This window comes from Pholcus phalangioides, unplaced genomic scaffold (assembly GCF_987345545.1).
Source record: "Pholcus phalangioides strain wild (caught in Gottingen) unplaced genomic scaffold, Ppha-v1.0 ptg000015l_1, whole genome shotgun sequence".
In the NCBI taxonomy this organism is placed as follows: Eukaryota; Metazoa; Arthropoda; class Arachnida; order Araneae; family Pholcidae; genus Pholcus; species Pholcus phalangioides.
In genome coordinates, this window is record NW_028301608.1 from 81,889,418 (window position 1) to 81,909,099 (window position 19,682).

The 19,682-nt window shown below is 35.7% G+C and overlaps 1 protein-coding gene across 2 annotated transcripts in view; it reads left to right on the top strand.

Annotated features, from left to right (window-relative positions):
• Positions 1-19,682, top strand: part of alpha-Man-Ia (alpha-Mannosidase class I a) — a 73,298-nt gene that overhangs the window by 31,996 nt on the left and 21,620 nt on the right. For both annotated transcript variants that reach the window (XR_016194101.1, XM_089244499.1), the window contains exons 2-3: positions 9,299-9,517; positions 19,210-19,290. Coding sequence is in view for 1 of the 2 variants with exons in the window: in XM_089244499.1 (XP_089100625.1) it covers positions 9,299-9,517; positions 19,210-19,290 (300 nt within the window). In the remaining variant the exon portion in view is untranslated. The remainder of the gene's footprint in view (positions 1-9,298; positions 9,518-19,209; positions 19,291-19,682) is intronic.

Below are 19,682 nucleotides of genomic sequence, written 5' to 3' on the forward strand. Positions count from 1 at the left end.
TAAAATGACTATGAGAACCAACTTCTCGTGCACTGAAACATATCCCAAGCAAGGAGTTATGAATAAGATTTATTCAGGGAGACGTTCTTTTACAACAATTTTACTACCTCATATAAGTACAGTGATGACTCGGCTTAGGAATTTATCGGCTAACAACGATTTTTTTCGCCGTTTTTCTACCTCGGCTAACGAACATTTTCTTTGATATGGATGCGCGTTCCAACATGAAACAGCCGCGTCGTGAGATTTATTTTAGCCCCAATCATCATACTGTTACATAATTACTGTTACTAGAGCGCGATTTACGCATGCACACCTCGGAATCTTTTTCCAGATGTACCTCCGCTTCTCTTTCGGAAAGTTTTCAAATCATTTGTAAAATGCAAAAGTCAGCTAATAAAAAATGCATTGAAATAAAAAAGTAGCCTATGTTTTCAGAACACGCGTTCTTTAGATACCGAACTCTTAGCATCAAATTCAACAATCTGGACCAAAAGTTTTTTCGGGACATTCTAGAAGCTCATCTTTTCCATATGCATTTATGAGACACAGAAATGGGGATACCTACAAACTCGACTGGGTTCTGTCAACACTAGCTTTAGTAGACTAAAGGTTGTGTTGACGGTTGATTGTGTACATAGTGTAAAATACAAAGATCTTCAGTATCTCATCTTCTTGTAAATTGTGATTTATCCAATTTGGAAGCTCTTCATGTTTAGTCTTCAGTCAGTATTTCTTTTTTACAGTGCTCCTTGGTGTTTTAAAAACTTATCTTTAAATTTTTGGCTGTTTCTGGAACGAATTATACGATTTTCTATGAAATAACGTTTCCGCTAACGAAGATTTCGGCTAACTAACGTGATTCTGAAACGAATTATCTTCGTTAGCCGAGGAATCACTGTATTTATATCGAATTTTATTTTTTTTAAAGAAACAAACTCTCGTAGAATCACACAAGAACAACGCCTTTTTTTAAATACAAATTTTACTTTCTGACTGAAATGGGGGAAAAAGTTCAGTTGATTTGTTAGTTGGGAATCAAATACGTTCAACTTTAAGAACTGTAAAAATGCGATTTTTTATTATTATGCACAATATTAATTTTCTTCTCTCTCTCATTTGGAAGTGTGGGCTGTAGAAACTAAACGGTTGATCAGAAAAAAAAAGCAGAATAATTTTCCTGCAAAACCCAGAACATTAATTATTGCTATATAGAACTTCAGAAAGTAGGAAGGAGTTAATATATAATGTGGTTTATATAACGTGACGGTAAGTTAAAGGATACATGAATGTACAACCATCAAAGAAAGAGAGAGATCAGAGGGGGTGAAGATGTAAGGATTACATAAAGTATGGTTTTATATCCGGCAGGGACTATATACGCGCGTGCAGTACATCTTTATAAATTCAGAACAGGTCTCCCCCCCCCCCCCCCGCTTCTGTAGCAGGGAATTTAAGATGGAATAAAAAAAAAAGTTCTTTCGAGATAATTTATCCCCCTACCACTTCCATCTATTCCATGCATACATTTATAACAGTTTTGGAAGGGTGGCACTAGCAAATACTTCGTTGGAGGAATAATAATGATCACATACATCATGCTAAAAATAATGAGGAAGATAGGTCTCCATCCATTTTCTCTCGGATGGAGGAAAAAACATTCTGGCATATTTTTTTACGCATTTCTATCCATGTAAATGCCGACTATCGTATCTTCCGTGCATGAGTATTCCATTTGGGCAAGAACTTTTTTTGAGATTTTTTTATACCTGTTCAATTTTATCAATCAGCACATGCCTGAATCTTGACTTTGAAAAAAAAAAAGTTTTTAAAAATTTTTGATTCCGTGAGAGATGATTATTTTTTCAATCAATATATTCTATTCTTTAAGAAAACACTATTATACAAGAAACGGGAGAAAAAATTGCCAAAAAGTTGACTTGGCTCATAATGACAATCGCAGTATTATAGAGTAGATATTTTCAGAAGATTCAGCACACAATTATAACAAATAATAATAATGATTATGTATAATAAATGAATGGGGAGGTGAGAATGCAAAATACTGTACATTTATTGACAGTGGCAGTTGCAGTGGGAAAAATATCAATGGATTACATTAATTCTTAACACAAATTCTTACTAAAATGTAATTTTGATTAACACTTTCCAAACGGCCTCTATGCTATGAGTATTGTGATACTTTCGTATCGCAACAGATCGGTTGCCGATTTCCTTGCTTCTGATTTAGAAAATCAATTACAGCATCACCTGACCACATAACATTAAGCACATACAATCATCAGGTTTATTTATTATTCAATGTGTAACATGTGGCCTCGTGTGATGCAATCTTGTTAAAATTTATCACACTAATTCGTTCGAGCGCCAACAACTTGTCGCCCCAAACAACAGTTTTTGTTTAGGGCACTAAAATCTCTTCATCGAAGGTTCTTACTTAACCGCGCGCAACCTCGCTCTATCAATAAGGAACAGTTGGCCGTTTTACCTTCGGGCAAGTGGCAGCCCTTTGAGAACCTAATTGATTCCTTTAAACCTAATGATTTACTTTATACAGCAACAAACTGACCGTGGACTCCCTCCCCACCCGCTGTCCCCCACAAGGGATATAAGTTGGTATATTTACAGGGGCGTACGCTGCATCGACCTTTGGAGTGGGCGCGAAAGATTTGGTGGGGGCATAAAGGAATTTCTTCCCGAGAAAGTTTGAGTTACCAACCTTCAAAAATAATTTTAATTGACAGAAATACCCTCCGCTTACGCCTCTGTATTTATATAAGAGTTGGGAACTCTACCAAATAATAAAAAATCGACGATCATGAAACGAATCCTGTTTTAACTATAACGCTAGTATAAAATGGACAAGCATTCTATCAATGTCTTGAGCTTAGATCTGAAAAATTTCTTGGAAAAGCACTCCGAAAGCAAGTGCCAGAAAAAATGTGTCGTGATATCTCAGATCGCTGCATTTCGTTTACGTTAAAAATGAGTTAATTAACATTGTGCTGTGGAAATCGGCCAACACCGACGCCCATTAACGTTATTTCCGAGGTATCGTAATAGCCAAGTTTGTTTTAACCGAGTTCGACTCCATTCTTGCATGTAACCCCGCCTAATTATTGAGAACTCGGAGAGCATCTTTTTATTGCATATGCGTTTGCGCGAAATAAATGTGGATGTCAAATGAAGAAGTTAAATTCGAGTGAGTTTTTGAGCTTTCAAAATACTCAAGTATATGTAGCATATGTATATATTTTTTTCTTTGTACCTGTAGATATGAAATATAGCCGATCGCGTGGTCTGTAACTTTTGTTCCTGTGAGATATTCAGTAAAATTACTATGTAGACAAAAGGAAGAAAAAATCCATATATGTCATTATTATAAGGGTATTTAGGGAGGCAGTGGAATGAAAAGCTGTTCTGCGACAAGTTTCAACGGTCCATTGTGCATGCTACAGTAGTTTTGTTCACTGATTCGGATGGCGCATTCTTTTATGCGAGTTGAAACTTATTACGTTTTATATACGATTTGTGATATAACATTTTCTTCCCTCAATTTGATTATTTGTTCAATCGGGGTCAGGTGAGTTTGAAAAATTTTTAAGCCTGTTTTCAACGAGAACAGATTTCTATTTTTAGATTTTTTTTTTATTTTCCAAAGAACTTGCAATGTGTTATAATCGATTGAGAAAAGAATTGAAGCGAGAACTCGTCTCTCACACACGCATATAATCACATAGCCGCTCTAAACGGCGATTTGCACCAACACATTTCTCAAACCGGTTGGTTGTTCCTTGTAATGAGATACGAGTTTTTTGATAGATAACATCAGCAGATTTTTTTGGTCTCTTGCAGTCAGAACCGTGTTAAGTTGGTTCCCAGAAATGTAGACGGAGGGGCGTTTGTTAAAGTTTCCCTTGATGGTTGTTCCTAACCACTTTGACCATGACCGTCAGCGTTGAATAAAAAAAAATATTTGCCTCATCTTTTTCCTCTCCTCTGAAATGTTTCTCCCTTGACAAACCTTTTTATTAGACAAACCCATGGTCGATGATGCCTCGTGTTTAGCGGGATCAGAGGAATTCGTGTTGCTCTAATTTCTATGCATCGATCACTAGTAGTTTAGCCTTTAATTGCTAGTTAATTACTCCCGAGTTAGATGTTAAATCTGAAAAAGTGAGCTAGTGGCAGACTATTGCAAATGCTTCAGTCAATAAAACCGCAGAAATTCGAATAAGTGAAATCTCTCTGTAATAATTTTTCAGGGACCTGGAGAAAATTATGCATAGAGATGGAACCTGAATTTGTTATATGAATTTGTTTGAATATGCTCAATGAAAGAAAACTAGAAGCTCTAGTTTTCTTTCATTGAGCCAAGAAGGTGTCGCCCCCCCCCTTTTTTTTTTCCCGCAATGCTACGATGGTGTCTTCAACATTAAGGAAGAGAAATGTATTTATATTGCTAGTTTTTGACTTGATCTTTTTCTGATAGACAAGATCCAAGGCCGCAACTAGAGACTGTCAGCGGGGCAAGCCTGCATTTTGACGCACCCGGGGTATGTAGAAGGAGCAGTTAAAGGATAAATTCGGCGCCCTCTAGTCCAGCGCCCGGGGCACTAGACCTGCCTCAGGGGCGTAGCCAGAAATTTCGTTCGGGGGGGGGGACCAAAGTGACAGAACAATGGATTTGGCCATCTTTTTCCCTATTTTCGGTCATTTTCTCACATTTCGGGGGGGGGACCAGACCCCCAAGCCCCCCCCCCTCGCTACGCCCTTGACCTGCCTGCTCTCCCTCTAGTTGCGGCCGTGCGAAGACCAGCCGTATTTATCAACGATATTCGAACGCGGCAAGAATTTGATGGCGCACTTCGATTATATTCACGGGAGCATCGCCCTCGGAGTTGTATAGTATCTGTAAATTTAGTTTTCTTCCTTTGATAAATATAGATTTGACGCGGTTGATGTATTTTTGATTTTTTTCTGTGTTTCTGCCTCCCGTAATTTATTTTATCTATTAATTTTTTGTCTATTCATCAAAAAAATGATTAAATTAATGTCAGCTAAACGAGATGTCATTTAATAAAGTAATCGGATGTGCGTCATGGTATAAACGTCACCCCCACCCTTCATCCTGTTAATGATTCGCTTTATCGTCGCGGTTCTCCCCCCCCCACCACCCTCCTCCTCCTCCTCAGCAAGAAACGTTTTAGCTAGACTGGAAGGCTATAATTATGGGATGCACATCGTTTAAGGCCGGTGTACATTCATTTAAAGATCGCGCGTGCATTGTACCCAGTTCTTTGGGGTTGAATTGAATATATAAAAATAAATAGAAAAAACACATAGTATATATATACGGATACAGTGTTATCCGAAAAAGTAATTTTGAATTGTATTTCCACTTCTCTTTTCCAAATTATATCGGGTATTTTTGTAAAAATAGAGTGGTAATTTTTTTATATATCAGTAAGAAATATCTGTAAAAAAAATTACCTAAAATTTAGAGACTGATTATTTTCACTCCTCAACAAAATTTGGAGTAGTAAAATTGAATTTTTTGATGCGTGAATCACGTGTACAGATGCGTATTGGTGAACACTATACGGATATTATATTTATAAGGAAAAAAAATATATACATATGATACTCAACTAAATGTATAATTATATTTTATAAACTTTAAGTGTGATAATTTAAGATTGCGTTCAACAAATAGTGCCCCCCCCCCCTGCTCTATTAATCGTATCTTACAACGCCATTCATAATTTTCACTCAAATTGTGGTAATTCGTGAGGATCCTTGTATTGAGTATACGCCATTGCATTATTATTAATGTGATGATTCAGGCAGCGTTTCAGAGAATTATCTCGCTTCCAATCACATCGAAATGTTGCTACAGATAGATGCTGCCATCACTAACATCTCACTGTACTACGACGGTGGGGGAGAGGAGTGTCTTCAACTTTTTTTCGGGTTGCAAGCATCATTCTATGCCCAACTGTATTTCTAAAGCACACATGTGACAGCTTTTAAATTTGATGACTTAAATCAACCAACGCTTTTGAATTAAACTTGGATGGAGTGTTTTATTGAGGAGGCGATAAATAGTTTGCTCTCACGAAATCCGACGTGGACATCGAACACTTCTGGGTGCTTCGGTGAGCATCACGCTGAAATGACATTTTAACACTTAAGTGTTTTTTTTAATGAAAGGCTGTACCATTAAGAAATTGAATCGTGGTCTGCGCAAAATGGGAAATAAAATTATAAATACTGCACTTGTGTACACAATATAATGATTTCCTCTGTAAAATGAAGTGTTGCTTCAATTTTTTAGTAATCTGCTTATATTTAATTTGATTTATATTTCGTATTGATATAATTTTTACCGTATTCCTCCACATTAGCCGGCATGCCGTGAAACAGCGAGGAAGACTAGCATACCGGACATACCCGTGTTTTCCGAAATGCCGAGAAATTCGATTTGGTTGTGGAAAATTCTTGTTATAATACCTTTAGTATAAAAATCCATCGATTTGACTGAATGCGTACTGTGATCCATTTTAAACCTCGCATTTCCCGCCATGCCCTCTAATACGGTAGATTGAATGTCTTTAATTTTTTATGAAAATTTTCCGACCTTTTAATATAAAATTTGATTGTTGTCGAATAAAAATTCGGGGAATTAAGAAAAAAAAAAAGCTTCTACGCGCCATTTTATGTTTTTATTTTTTACATGAGCTAATTTCTTTCAGACTCCATACCGTCTCGCCACCCCCTCTCTACTGATAGGTAACTGCTATTTATGATATTCAGACATTTTATAGTCCGCTAATGGGAAACACTGAAAAATGTATGCTTCATCTGTACGATGGTCGCTATATGCGTCATGTGCTGTTAGTGCATTAAGTTGTCTTCAAAATAATTGAATGTTTTTTGGGAACGGCAATGAAATAATGGCACGAGCATGTAATCATTCGTCTGTTCGCGTTTCACCGTTTTAAAACTTTGCCGCTAAGTAAACGTCGCATTCGTGACGCTCAGCAATACGGCCGGCGTAACGCAACGCATACGGACTTCTAATGAGAGATATCCATATCGTTCTTTCTTTACCTCCTGTGTTTCCGTCATTACCAGTGTAGTAAAGATACATGAGGCATTTGCTATTCCCTCTTGATAGTCGCTGCCTGATCGAGACAATATAAATATTTTTCTATTTATTATTTTTCTCAGGCACTTTGTTCTTCTGAGTAAAAATATCATTAATTCATATTATAATTAATGTTACTCAATTAAATTAGTCATATATATATACATACTATCAAAATGCTCTATAATGATGTTTTCGTTGCAGTGATATTGTATGAATAATATAATCATTATATTATATATGGTTATTTTTGTAGTGATTATAAAAACCTTGTATACAGGGTGATTCAAAACTAAACATACAAACTTTTAGGGGAGGTAGAAAACACAAAAACAAAACAGAATCACATAGGAATGTATGACTGGAAACCCTAACCTGATCTATCAGCTGGAGGATAAACGAAGATGCAGAAATGACAAGTCAATAATGGGTGGGAAAACTCTTTATTTAGCGATACTTACATATGTCCCCATGTAAAGTTATTTTAAAAAAAAGTGCTCAAAGTTCTTACTATCCACACTTATGCACGCTTCACAATGGTGATGCATAGATTGTCGAACCTTTTCAAAAGTACCCGGTATTTCTAGAACGTTTGAAGCTGTGACGAGGTCTGTGTCAGAGTCAATGGGCATCTCGTTGACCATAGCTTTCAGGGTCCCCCACAAGGAGAAATCCAGGCTAAATATCGCTAAATAAAGAGTTTTTCCACCCGTTATTGGCTTGACATTTCTGCATCATCGTTTATCCTCCAGCTGATCAGATTAGGGTTTCTGGAAATACATTCCTGTGTGATTCTGTTTTGTTTTTGTGTTTTCTACCTCCCCTAAAAGTTTGTATTTGAATCACCCTGTATACTGTACTGCAACACAAAATGAATGAAACCCTTTTCATATAGACTAAAATTGTCATGTTACCCATAGCTTAGGAAAGCGCTTGAAAAATGTCTTTCACCATTTTGCTATGGTGACTATAAAATTGACATTGGCGATGGGTGAATACTTACAATTTTATTTTAAAAAAATGTTTCAACAGCGTGTCCATCTTAGATGTCATTTATTTTACTAAGGGCCGTATGACATTTTACTGGTTAACTGTTCGTCCTAGAGGCATACTTACAATTAGAAAAAGTATCCAAATAATGTGTAGTACTCAGATATGTCATTCATATTAGAAGGGGTTGTATAATTATTAAAATGAAAAAAATAACTTCTTACACAGTCCTTTTGTGGCTAAAAACCCAGTTAGAAAATTGTTGCCCTGTTTCTCCTGATGCCAACTAAAAAAATTCCACGTTTCTAAGTGCAATGTTTGCTGAGATAATCAAATGCAAAATATGAAGGAAATTTTGGGAAAAAAACAGCATTGAGTGTGCAGTAAAACGGTTTTCCCGCATTTAATCCTGTTTTTTTACCAAGGTACAAAAAAATTTTTACGACCCCCCCGACCTCTAACTTCCAATTAGAAAGTTGTTGCCTGTCTCTCCTGAGCCCCCAAAAAAGTTACCAAGTGCAATGTTCACTGAAATATTCAAATTCAAAAAAATCACTGAAAATGAGGGAAAGAACAGCATACGAAGCATGGAATGAGTTTGTCCGTTAGTTTATGCAGTTCTTTTCCTCCTGGCAGTCGAGTAGTTAGGGAACTAGCTTTTCCCTGTGCAGGTCTGGGTTCGAATCGTGGTTTGGGCATGGATGTCTACCAACCTAACACTAGCAAATTCCCTGGACGGATCATGCTGATCCCTTGGGAATACGTGAAGATCACATTATAAAAAACACAAATTAATCAAATGAAACTGAAGGAAAAGGCGAGGGGTTCAGCCGTACAGATTGAAAATTATTTTGTCTTTTAATCAATAGAAGAAGAAATGGTATTGTGATCTGCCACCCTTTTTGATATAATTTTTTTTAATTGGACTGGACGTCTAGCTGGTAATAGTTCTTGCTGGTATTATTTGTTCCTGTAACGTGGAGTAATGAGAATATTTGTGTAAGCCTATTTGTGTTCTAATGTCAATTTCACATGAACTTTTCTCCTCATTTTTAAACCTTATCTCTTATGCATGTCAATCAACAGTAGTCTATGCCTTAAATTTTTGTTTAATTCTATCACATTTTCTTTTATTAGATGATGAGGCACGCGTGGGACAATTACGTAAAATATGCCTGGGGCCAAAATGAGTTGCGGCCATTATCAAAGCGCGGTCATTCTGCTGGAATTTTTGGGAAGACATCCATGGGAGCTACCATCATTGATGGCTTGAATACACTGTACATCATGGAACTTATGGATGAATTTAAAAGAGGTAGAGACTGGATCGCAGCAAATCTCAATATGGATCAAGAGGTATTCTTTTTTATTTATCTCATACAGATTTTATTTAAAAGAAACAATAGTTTAAAACACATTTAATGAGGAATCATGATCTCAAGTCCAGTTCTTAATTTTTCAAGAATGTCTTTTTAAAAAAACTTAATTGTCATCAAGACTTAAAATATTGTACAGATCAGTTTTAGATTATGGGAGCATTTTAATGATTAAGCATTGCTGTTTAAATTCAGGACTGTGATTCATGTTCACAAGCTATATTGACAGACAAATGATTGTATACAGTAAGACCTTGCTATAGTGTCACTTGTAGAGACCTGACAAAAGTGACCTTGTAAGTGGGGTGACTTAATAATGCATAAGTAGGATTTCACACGTGAACTCTGATAATGTACATATAAGCAAGTTCGCTATCAAAATTAGTTTTGTGCACAGAAATAGAACTTTAGTCTAGAATGTATGGATAAATGAATTTATAATTTACTTTTAAAAGAGCAAAGAAGCAAACAATTTATCTCTAAATGGTTGATATATAATGATAAAATAAAGAGTATATATACAAATACAAATACAACGCCACAACAGGCAAATTGCCCAACGAGGTGGCTGACTTAAGAACATCATGGATCCCCGAGCCCTACCTACTACTGCTACACCACACATGCACCGCGGAACCCCCAACGAATCGGTACATGCGGGAATGTTCGTGTGCGTGTAGTGAAACCTGACGTGAAGTTTTTTGTTTCTCTGTAATGCTTGTTAAGTGTAGTGCCGCCATCTGCCACCAGTTTCTCTAACTATGAGTGAAGTGTTATGATTGAATGATTTATCGTTGTAGGACTGTTGCTCTCTGTGGCGAGACTTTTTAACTGGGAGATCAGCTCGCATTTGCACCTTGAAGTTGGGAACCACAGAAAACCAACTTCAGCCGACCACCACTGTGGGGTTCGAACCCGGATCCTCGCATCGAGAGTCTGTCACTATAACCACTCGACCACCACAGCGGCATGGTAAAGATGATAAATACGATCATTTTATGCATAGTACCTAAGTGTTATTGGTAAATTTGATAAAATTCCCCAAATTTATCAATTTTACCAGCTATCACATATAATACTCTAGCGTATTTGGTAAATTCGATATATTTTGATATATATTCGATATATTTAAATTAATCACTTTTACCGGCAATTATGCATAGCACCCAAGCATTGCATCTTTGGTAAATATGGTAAATCCACTATATGATATACTATACTAGGTAATTCAGACATGTATTATAGCCGCTGTGGTGGTCGAGTGGTTATAGTGACGGACTCGCGATGCGAGGATCCGGGTTCGAACCCCACAGTGGTGGTCGGCTGAAGTGGGTTTTCTGTGGTTCCCAACTTCAAGGCGCGAATGCGAGCCAATCTCCCCGTTAAAAAAGTCTCGCCACAGAGAGCAACAGGCCTATAACGTTACAAAATATTCAATCATTACACTTCACTCACAATTTGAAGTACAGATGGCGGCACTGAAATATCATACACAACACTAGCTACACACTCAGACTGTTAGGTGTACACATTCACTTTGTTCCAGACTCTGCCACGAAGCTGGGCTGGAAGAGATCTCGGCAACGGGATAAGTCCGGTGGCAGAGACCCTGGCGTTCATTCATTCAGACATGTATTATATCAATATATCAGGATACGATCACAAACTTTGTTGTCATTATATCAGGTCCAACTATATTCACCAGACGTGCTAGACTCATTTGGAATTTTTTTCATATTTTTCCAATTCACCAATTACACTAATGTATTATGCATAATCATAATAAAGATGATAAATTTAACTTATTTATCAAATTTACCAATGATACTTGGATTATTATGCATAATCGCCAATAAAATGGTAATATTTTCAGTATTTATCAAATTTTCCAATGGATGTTATGCAGGGTATGCCAATTTAAATCATGATTAAAATCACAATTTAAATCAGTGATTTTTTTTTAATAATTGATTTAAATCACAAAATTTAAATTTCATTTTTCCTGTGTCTAACTTCAATGATATTGAAGTTAAAGATAACCTAGTACGACATATGCATGTTATTGAAATGCTGTAAAATTGTCAGTTAAAAGAAATATAGAAGATCTGGTAAATATAGACTTTTGAACCTAATCCTTAGATGCAGTGCAGAAAGATAGCTGTTCTATTTCTAGATTTTGTGCATGGAAAAAATTTCAGAAAAATATGAGGAGCCTAAAAACTTATATATAACTACACTAAGCATCTGCAATGCATTAAATGGGGCATTAGGGGTCCCTGATTAATTGTTGTATAAAGCCTTTTAAATTCTAAGCCCCTAATCGCTGGTTTCAAAAAATAGTATTGTACCAAAATATAAATATTGTTGGACTTTCAATATGAAAAGTGAAAAAGTCTTAAGTTTGCTTGTTTTTTACGAAAACTCATTATATCTGTGAAAGAATAAAATGTGTAAATTATTAAACAACATCATGCAAGTTGCAAATGCTTCATAAATACATTCATCAAATGCATAAGAAACAATCTTATCAATAGAATATGTTTTTCATTTAGTTGATGCTGAATCACCCTTTGGTTGTACAATGAGTGAATCTAGAAACCTTGCACCATATGCAGGGTTGTTTGGTTTAAACCAACTGGTTTTTTTTCAAAAAATCAGATAAAAGTGGCCTAAATATCATTTTTTTCCCTGAAAAATATCATATTTGTTCATTATTAGCCAAAATGTTTCATTTTTACCTCATTTTATATCCTTGGGGTACATTCTGACGGTATATCTTTAAATGACATAAGATTTTATAAGTGGTTTTTTTCAAAAAGTCTCATAAAAGTGGCCAGAATACATATATTTTTTTCATATGAAGTATCTTAGTCATTTAAAGTTATATATAAAAGCCAAAATTTCTCATTCTTACAACATTTTCTAACCTTTGGCTACATTTTGATGCTCTATCTTTAGCAAATTCATGAATAAGGATTGCATCACACATCTAAATGTAGTGGTGTATTATCTCACAGGGTTTCTTTTTCCCTTCACAAAGAAGCAGCTACAGTAGTGATACCATCATGCTAGGGGCAAGTGGTCCTATAATCCAATAAAGACACCAGCTGTCCTTAAAGGACAAAGACTAGTGTACTAGTTGTTACATTACCTCACATACATTTTCATTCCCATAAGAAGTAGCACATCTCCTACTGTATATCTCCCAGTCTTAATATATTCAATAGTTGTTTTTTTTATAATTTCACACACACACTGTTAAGCCCAGTTAATCAAGGTTCTACTGTATAGTATAGTAACAGATTTATAAAAAATAATCAGCTATATACAGGGTGATTATAATTTAAGTTTTGATTCCAAAACTATACAATAAGTACCAATCGGAATGACCTGAAAATTTGCATGGGTACTCCTGAAGCAATGGACATTTCTTTTGCAAAAGAAAAAAGTGCAAAATGTGCAAGTAGACGATGCTGTACTTGGCCAGCAGTGTAATCTATTTTGTGCAACCACATCATTTCGGTACTTCCACAGCATCAGTGTGTGGATAGAACTTCTATCAAGATGCACATTGCAATACCAGCAAAGCAGCTGCTGAAGACACATTTTGACAGGATGCACCTTAATCCTTGCAACTTCTGGGTGTGGGGGTACCTCAAAATGTTATAAACAGTAGTCAGATTGCAAACTTTGGTGAATTGTAATCTCCAGCACATTCCCTATATGTTAGAAGTTCCTCATTCCTCAGGAATATGAACGGGGGAAAGGGGACGCGTTTGGTTTAATAAAGCTGAATTGCAAGCACATCCACATTATGACCATGGCATACTCCGATTCTGCTGTTGAACAAGAATATTTGTGCTTTCAGCCTCATAGCCAGAACACGCGGTGGACAACATATTTAACATTTTTTGAGTAAGTTGTAGTTATTTGTTCAATTACTTCATTTTTTTTGTGATGTTTCCGTGAATTATGGACTCGTGCAATGCTATAATTAAGTTATAATTTTCCCATGACTGCTATCGTTTCCATTCTGCAAGCAAATTTCCCACGTGTTGGATGATGTCATTAATTTTACATTTTTAAGTATTTTTTCCCCTTTATCAAATAAAATTGAATTTTTTCAGGAATATTCATGTCAATTTTCAAGTCATTCTGACAATCACTCTTTTTTTACAGTATTTTGAAATCAGAACCTTAGTTATAATCACCCCGTATATCGTAAACCATTGCTAATTAATCTGCATTATTTATGCTTCATTAAATGCATTATATTCACCTAATTTATATTACTTTTTGCAAAATAGCTTCGTAATTAAGTATACTGAAAGTAACTGGAGAAAAACCTTTATATATTATATGATTAATAATAACATTAAAAGAATTTTCAAACACACAGTAATCCATTGAGTTAAGCAAAAAATAATTAAATGGCAAAATGGTTTTTGTTAAAATGTAATAAATATTTATTGATTAATTAGCATGGGAATAGTGTTAATTGCATTAATAAACATTTTATTTTAGTTAATTATTACAAGTTTGAATGATTTTTCAGAAATTTCATTGTTTTTAATGTCAATACTATTTAAAACAAAAAAAACGGTTTAAACAAAAAAAAACCTGGTTTAAACCAAAAAAACCCGGTTTTTTGGTTTTTTTACCAACCCTGACCATATGCGATACTGAATTGCCACAGGCATTCACTTTAACCCTCAACATGCCACTCCCTTGAGAAAGAAATGCATCCGGTGCATCCTGTTACCAGTACCTTTCAAGCTGGTTGTTTACACGTGTTTGACAAATTTATAAGACTTCTATTTTTTCTTTCCGTTATTTTATTTGTCAAAGTTTCTGAACCCACCTTACCATTTGCGTAAGACATTTTTTGTCTGACGGGTGTAGTGTTAAGATCAAAATGTCATCTCGGAAGAGCGCTAGTTTTCTCAATAAGGATTTCAAATTAATGTTGAAACATCAGATATCTGAGGTGATCATGAGGATAGTGTTGTTAGTGAATTGTGTGTAAGATATGTGTGATCAGCGGGATCCAGAACTTTCACCCCGGCATCTTGCCCCTGGAACGTTTCGTCCCTGTTACATTTTGCCCCGGTACATTTGGCCCCCGAAAAATTCACACCTGACATTTCACCTGCCCTGAACGTATGAGTGACCACGTGACTGGCCGAATGGCCATATGAGTGACCAAATGAATGACCACATGAGCGACCAAGTGATTAACTGTATGAGTGATCAAGTGAGTGATTGACCGTGTGATTAACCAAGGGAGTTACTGAGCGATGAAACGTTTGAGTGAATTAGTGACCAAGAGTGAGTGACCGATTAAATATTGTGTAAGTTTCCAAGTGAGTGACTGAGTATATGAGTGACCAAAGGAGGGACTAAGTAATTAACTGTATGAGTGACCGAGTGGACATATGAGTGACCAAGTGATTAACTGTATGAGTGATCAAGTAAGTGATTGAGGGATTGACCGTGTGAGTGACCAAGGGAGTTACTGAGCGATGGAACGTTTGAGTGAATGAGTGACCGATTAAATGCTTGTGTAAGTTTCCAAGTGAGTGACTAATTAAATAGTGGTGTAAGTTTTCTAGTGAGTGATTGAGCGTATGAGTGACCGAGTGGCTGACGGAATAAAAGACCAAGTGAATGCTTTAATACATTTCTGAGTGATTGAGCATATGAGTGATCAAGGGAGAGACTGAGTGATTAACTGTATGAGTTACCGAGTGTCTGACCGAATGGCCGTATTAGTGACCAAGTGAATGACTGAATGAGTGACTGAGTGGTTAACTGCGTGAGTGACTGTATGTGTGACCAGGTGAGTGATGGTATGAGTGTACAAGTGAGTGATCAAGGGACTGACCATGTGAGTGATGGAACACATAAGTGAATGTGTGACCAAGTGAGTGACCAATTGAGTGGCTGCATGAGTGACAGAAAAATTGATAAAGTGAATGACTGCATGATTATCCCAGTGAGCGATTGATTGATTGACAAAGTGAGCAATTGAGTGATTGACAAAGTGAGCGATTGAGTGATTGACAAAGTGCGAGAGTGAAGTTGTCTGCAAAGATGATCCTCCTTATCCCCTCCCTTTTTATAGGTAGTTATGTAGCACTGAGTGACCAAGTGACTCACACTTTAATGGATCCTAAGAATTTGGAATTTTCAGTTGAAGCATAAAATATTTTTCCCAAATTTACGTTGCTTCGAAATTTTTCAATATAAGAAGAGGTGTTACCGTCCTGAACAAAAACATTAAAATCCCCCAAGGTACCTTTTCCCTCCCCTCACGCTTCCTAGATATTAAGATGGGTTTAAATAAAAACCTTCATACTTAGGTTCACCATGCATCATCGAGGAAATTGCAATGCTGAATACGGCGTATCACTAAATTTTGCCAAAAATTGCAATTTATTGCATTTATATGATCACTCACAGGGTCAGGGCAGGTGAAATGTCTGGGGGTAAATTTTCATTAAATTTACTTAATTTCATTTTCATTTTTTAACTCTCACTCATATATTCACTCACTTGATCACTCATGTAGTCACTTGTGCCATCATTCATATGGTCACGCTTACGATCAGGGCAGGCGAAAAGTCAGGGGGTAAATTTCCGATTCACTTGATTACTGACTTGGTCACTCGTACCATCATTCATATGTTCACTCATATGGTCAAGGTACGCAAAATAACAGGGGGGGTCAATTTCCGATTCACTTGATTACTCACTGAGTAACTCATATGATCACTCACTGGGTCACTCATATGGTCAGGGCAGGTGAAATGTTCGGGGAATAAATTTTCAATTCACTCGATCACTCATGTATTCACTCACTTGGTCACTCATGCTGTCAGGGGAAGCAAAATGTCACGAGTAAATGTCCAACTCACTCGATCACTCATGTGGTCACTCACTTGGTCACTTGTACCATCATTCATATGTTCACTCATACAGCCACGCATATGATCAGGGCAGGCAAAATATCAGAGATAAATTTCCGATTTACTTAATTACTCACTGAGTCACTCATATGGTCAGGGCAGGCGAAATTTCTGGGGACCAAATGTACCGGGAACGAAATATGCCAGGGGTGAGATGTCGGGGACGAAATGTTGGAGGCGAAATATTGGGGGGGGGGGCGCAAAGGTTCCGTGAACAATGATCAGCATGTCATGGTGTTGTTTGCAAGTACTGTGTTTCAGACTTAGGCTAATTTAGGTGCTTGTGGAAACACAGTAAAAATTATTTTAATTTGTAAATTTTATTTTCTGAGTATATTTTAATCATATCTGTTCAGTTTTTTTAATCATGAAAATTGCTTTCAAAAAATTTAATATATAATTAAATTTTTAAAAAGTCCTGTATCCCTCCATTTTTTTTTTTGAATGTGCTTTAATAAAACAAAATTTCTGGGAAATGAATTAGAGAAATTTGAAAAATTATTTTTTGAACTAATTGATGGATGAATGGCATGTAAAAAACCCATTGCTTTTATGAAAATTTCTTTTGTTGATTTTTTACATTCATTAATACTTGCTGAGGTCAAAATGACCCCATGACGCCAGTTACGCACAGAATTTTCACAACGCCAGTTAAGGGTTAAAGAGGGGGGACGCCCTCATGAATAAAAGCACTTCTCTACAAGAGAAATGTTAATCCATGAAGTTGGTTTGGCCTCAACAACATTTCATGTTACATAAGCTCAGAATTTTGGTGTTCATATTTTTTGCTTGTAGTTTGTTTGTTCATTGTTAATTTGTGGTTTATTCATTAATACTGAATTAAGTTTGAGAGATTAGGTGAAAAAAATATGTGGGTGATGTTGAAAATATGCATTCTTAATGATTAACAAGATTTGTTTTAATTAATAAGCAGTTAATATAAATTTTAATTTAAAAAATCTAATTTATTATCACAAAAATTAGAAACTTTGCCTGGTTTTAATTTATACAAAAATTGCCACGTTTTCAAGACAAAATTTAATTGGTCGAATGGTCTATTCGACCAATTAAATTTTATTTGTCTTGAAAACGTGGCAATTTTTGTATAAATCTAATTTAAATAAAAAAATTTTTTTTTAATAATTGTATTATGCTGGCAAAGCTCTGGCAAAAGCAGGCATTTTGGGGGGGGGGCAGGGGGCCATCAGCCCCCTCCCCTCCGGCTCTAGAAAATACACTAGAAATGGTATATATGCATGCATACATTGCGTACATGCTCTTTGTCTCCCCCCCCCCCGGAAAAGCCAAAATGACTGCCCTGGACAAAAGTGATAATTTTTTTAGTGTATATCAAACTTCCCAACTGGTATTATGTATATTTGCTGGTAAGAAGTGATAAATTTATCAAACTTATTAAGACAATTGGTAAGTATGCATAATAAACAGTTATTATGTATAATAACAAATTTATCACATTTACGGCAGCATATACATGTATAAATGTTTACAACTTAAGTTGCCTGTGTTATTTAAAAAAATCTGTTGTGCATGATTGCTTCTCTGCAGGCCGCACACTATGAATCTATTTTTCTGATTGTCCTATAAATGATGTTCAAAGATGTTCTAGGAATGCCACATTGTTTTGAAAAAGCTTTGAAAAAATTTGAATTTACAAAATCTTTTATCGATTTTTTTTTCGCTTGGTGGACATCTTGTGTACGATCATGAATGCACAGTACATATTTTTTTCTTAATGGGATATTTGAGCTCACTACTGGTCTTGCTTATCCAGTCCAAACTGGATTTCAATTTCAAAAGCCAATCAGACAACGTCTGTCCTCTCCGTCAGACGATGTCTGATGTCTTTCCAGCAAATTGGGTATGTATCACTTCCAAGAAAAAAGAAATGAATAGAAGTGGAGGATCCCCCCCCCCCACACACACACACACAATAAAAAACAATTTCTTCCCTCCGCATGAGTCATGCTTCTGAAAATAAACAGAACATAATACACATACTCTTCAATAAGACTCATAAGGTGGCTTTTTTAAGCATTTTTGCAATTTGGCCTGACATTGAATGCCGGAAAAGTTTGGCGCAGAATTCCTATTCCATTGGTTCAGATTTTCAAAAACTGATATTATAATTATAAGTGGGGCGACATTAAAGACCATTGATGTTATACTGAGGTCTTACTGTGATTAGGTATCAAATTTCCTTGTGTTTTCTTTTTTCCCCTCTTCAAAATAGGGTGATATCTATTTTAGCCATTTTCCACCGGGGAAACTGCTGTTTGTTGCATCTGATCAGATGTAATTCCTTTAATAGACCACTGTCTAAGTTGCATAGCTTTATATGTCTCTGTGTACTAGTTATATATAATCAAAATCATTTTCCATATGAGGCTGTGTATAATATTTCAAGCCTATCATTCTATAATATTTTCATAAATTTCCATAGCCGTGAAAATTATTAATGATAGAATAAACTTTTTCTTTTCACACACACACACACACAAATCGCTCTGTACAAGTAAATTTCCTACCTGGCAAGGATTATATATTCAATATTCTCTGTTTTTCAACCTGTCTCAATAGATTTTTTTTTTTTTTCAATTTGTTGATGTACTGAAATATCCCTATATTACACATGCTCAAAGTTCACTGTGATTTTGAGTAAGAGTTGATTATTTTTCAATTTCAGAGCTCCGAAATATCTGTGTTTGAAACCAATATCAGATTTGTTGGGGGCTTACTGTCATGCTATGCAATAACAGGTGATGTTGTAAGTAAAAATTACACAAATCACTTTTTATGTCGAGAATTTTTATGCTTTATTTTAGTTTCATGAAAATTGAACTTTTCTTTAAAAAAATATATTAGCAATTTTTTTTCCTCTGTGACATTTTATGTGGAATTATTTATCATGTTGCCACACTTTTTAACTGACAGGAATATAGTTCAGAAATGAATGCATTTCATGGATTATTTTTCCACTTTTAACTAGAGGAAATATTGTATAGATGCCTTTTTTTTCCTGTTTTAATGCTAGTTGACTCAAAACTCATATTGGCACATAAAGCAGGTGTATTTTTCATCCATAATATGAATTAAGAATTAAAATCTTAGCCAAAAAACAATGTTTTATCTTTCTATCGTCTTAAATTCTAAACAATG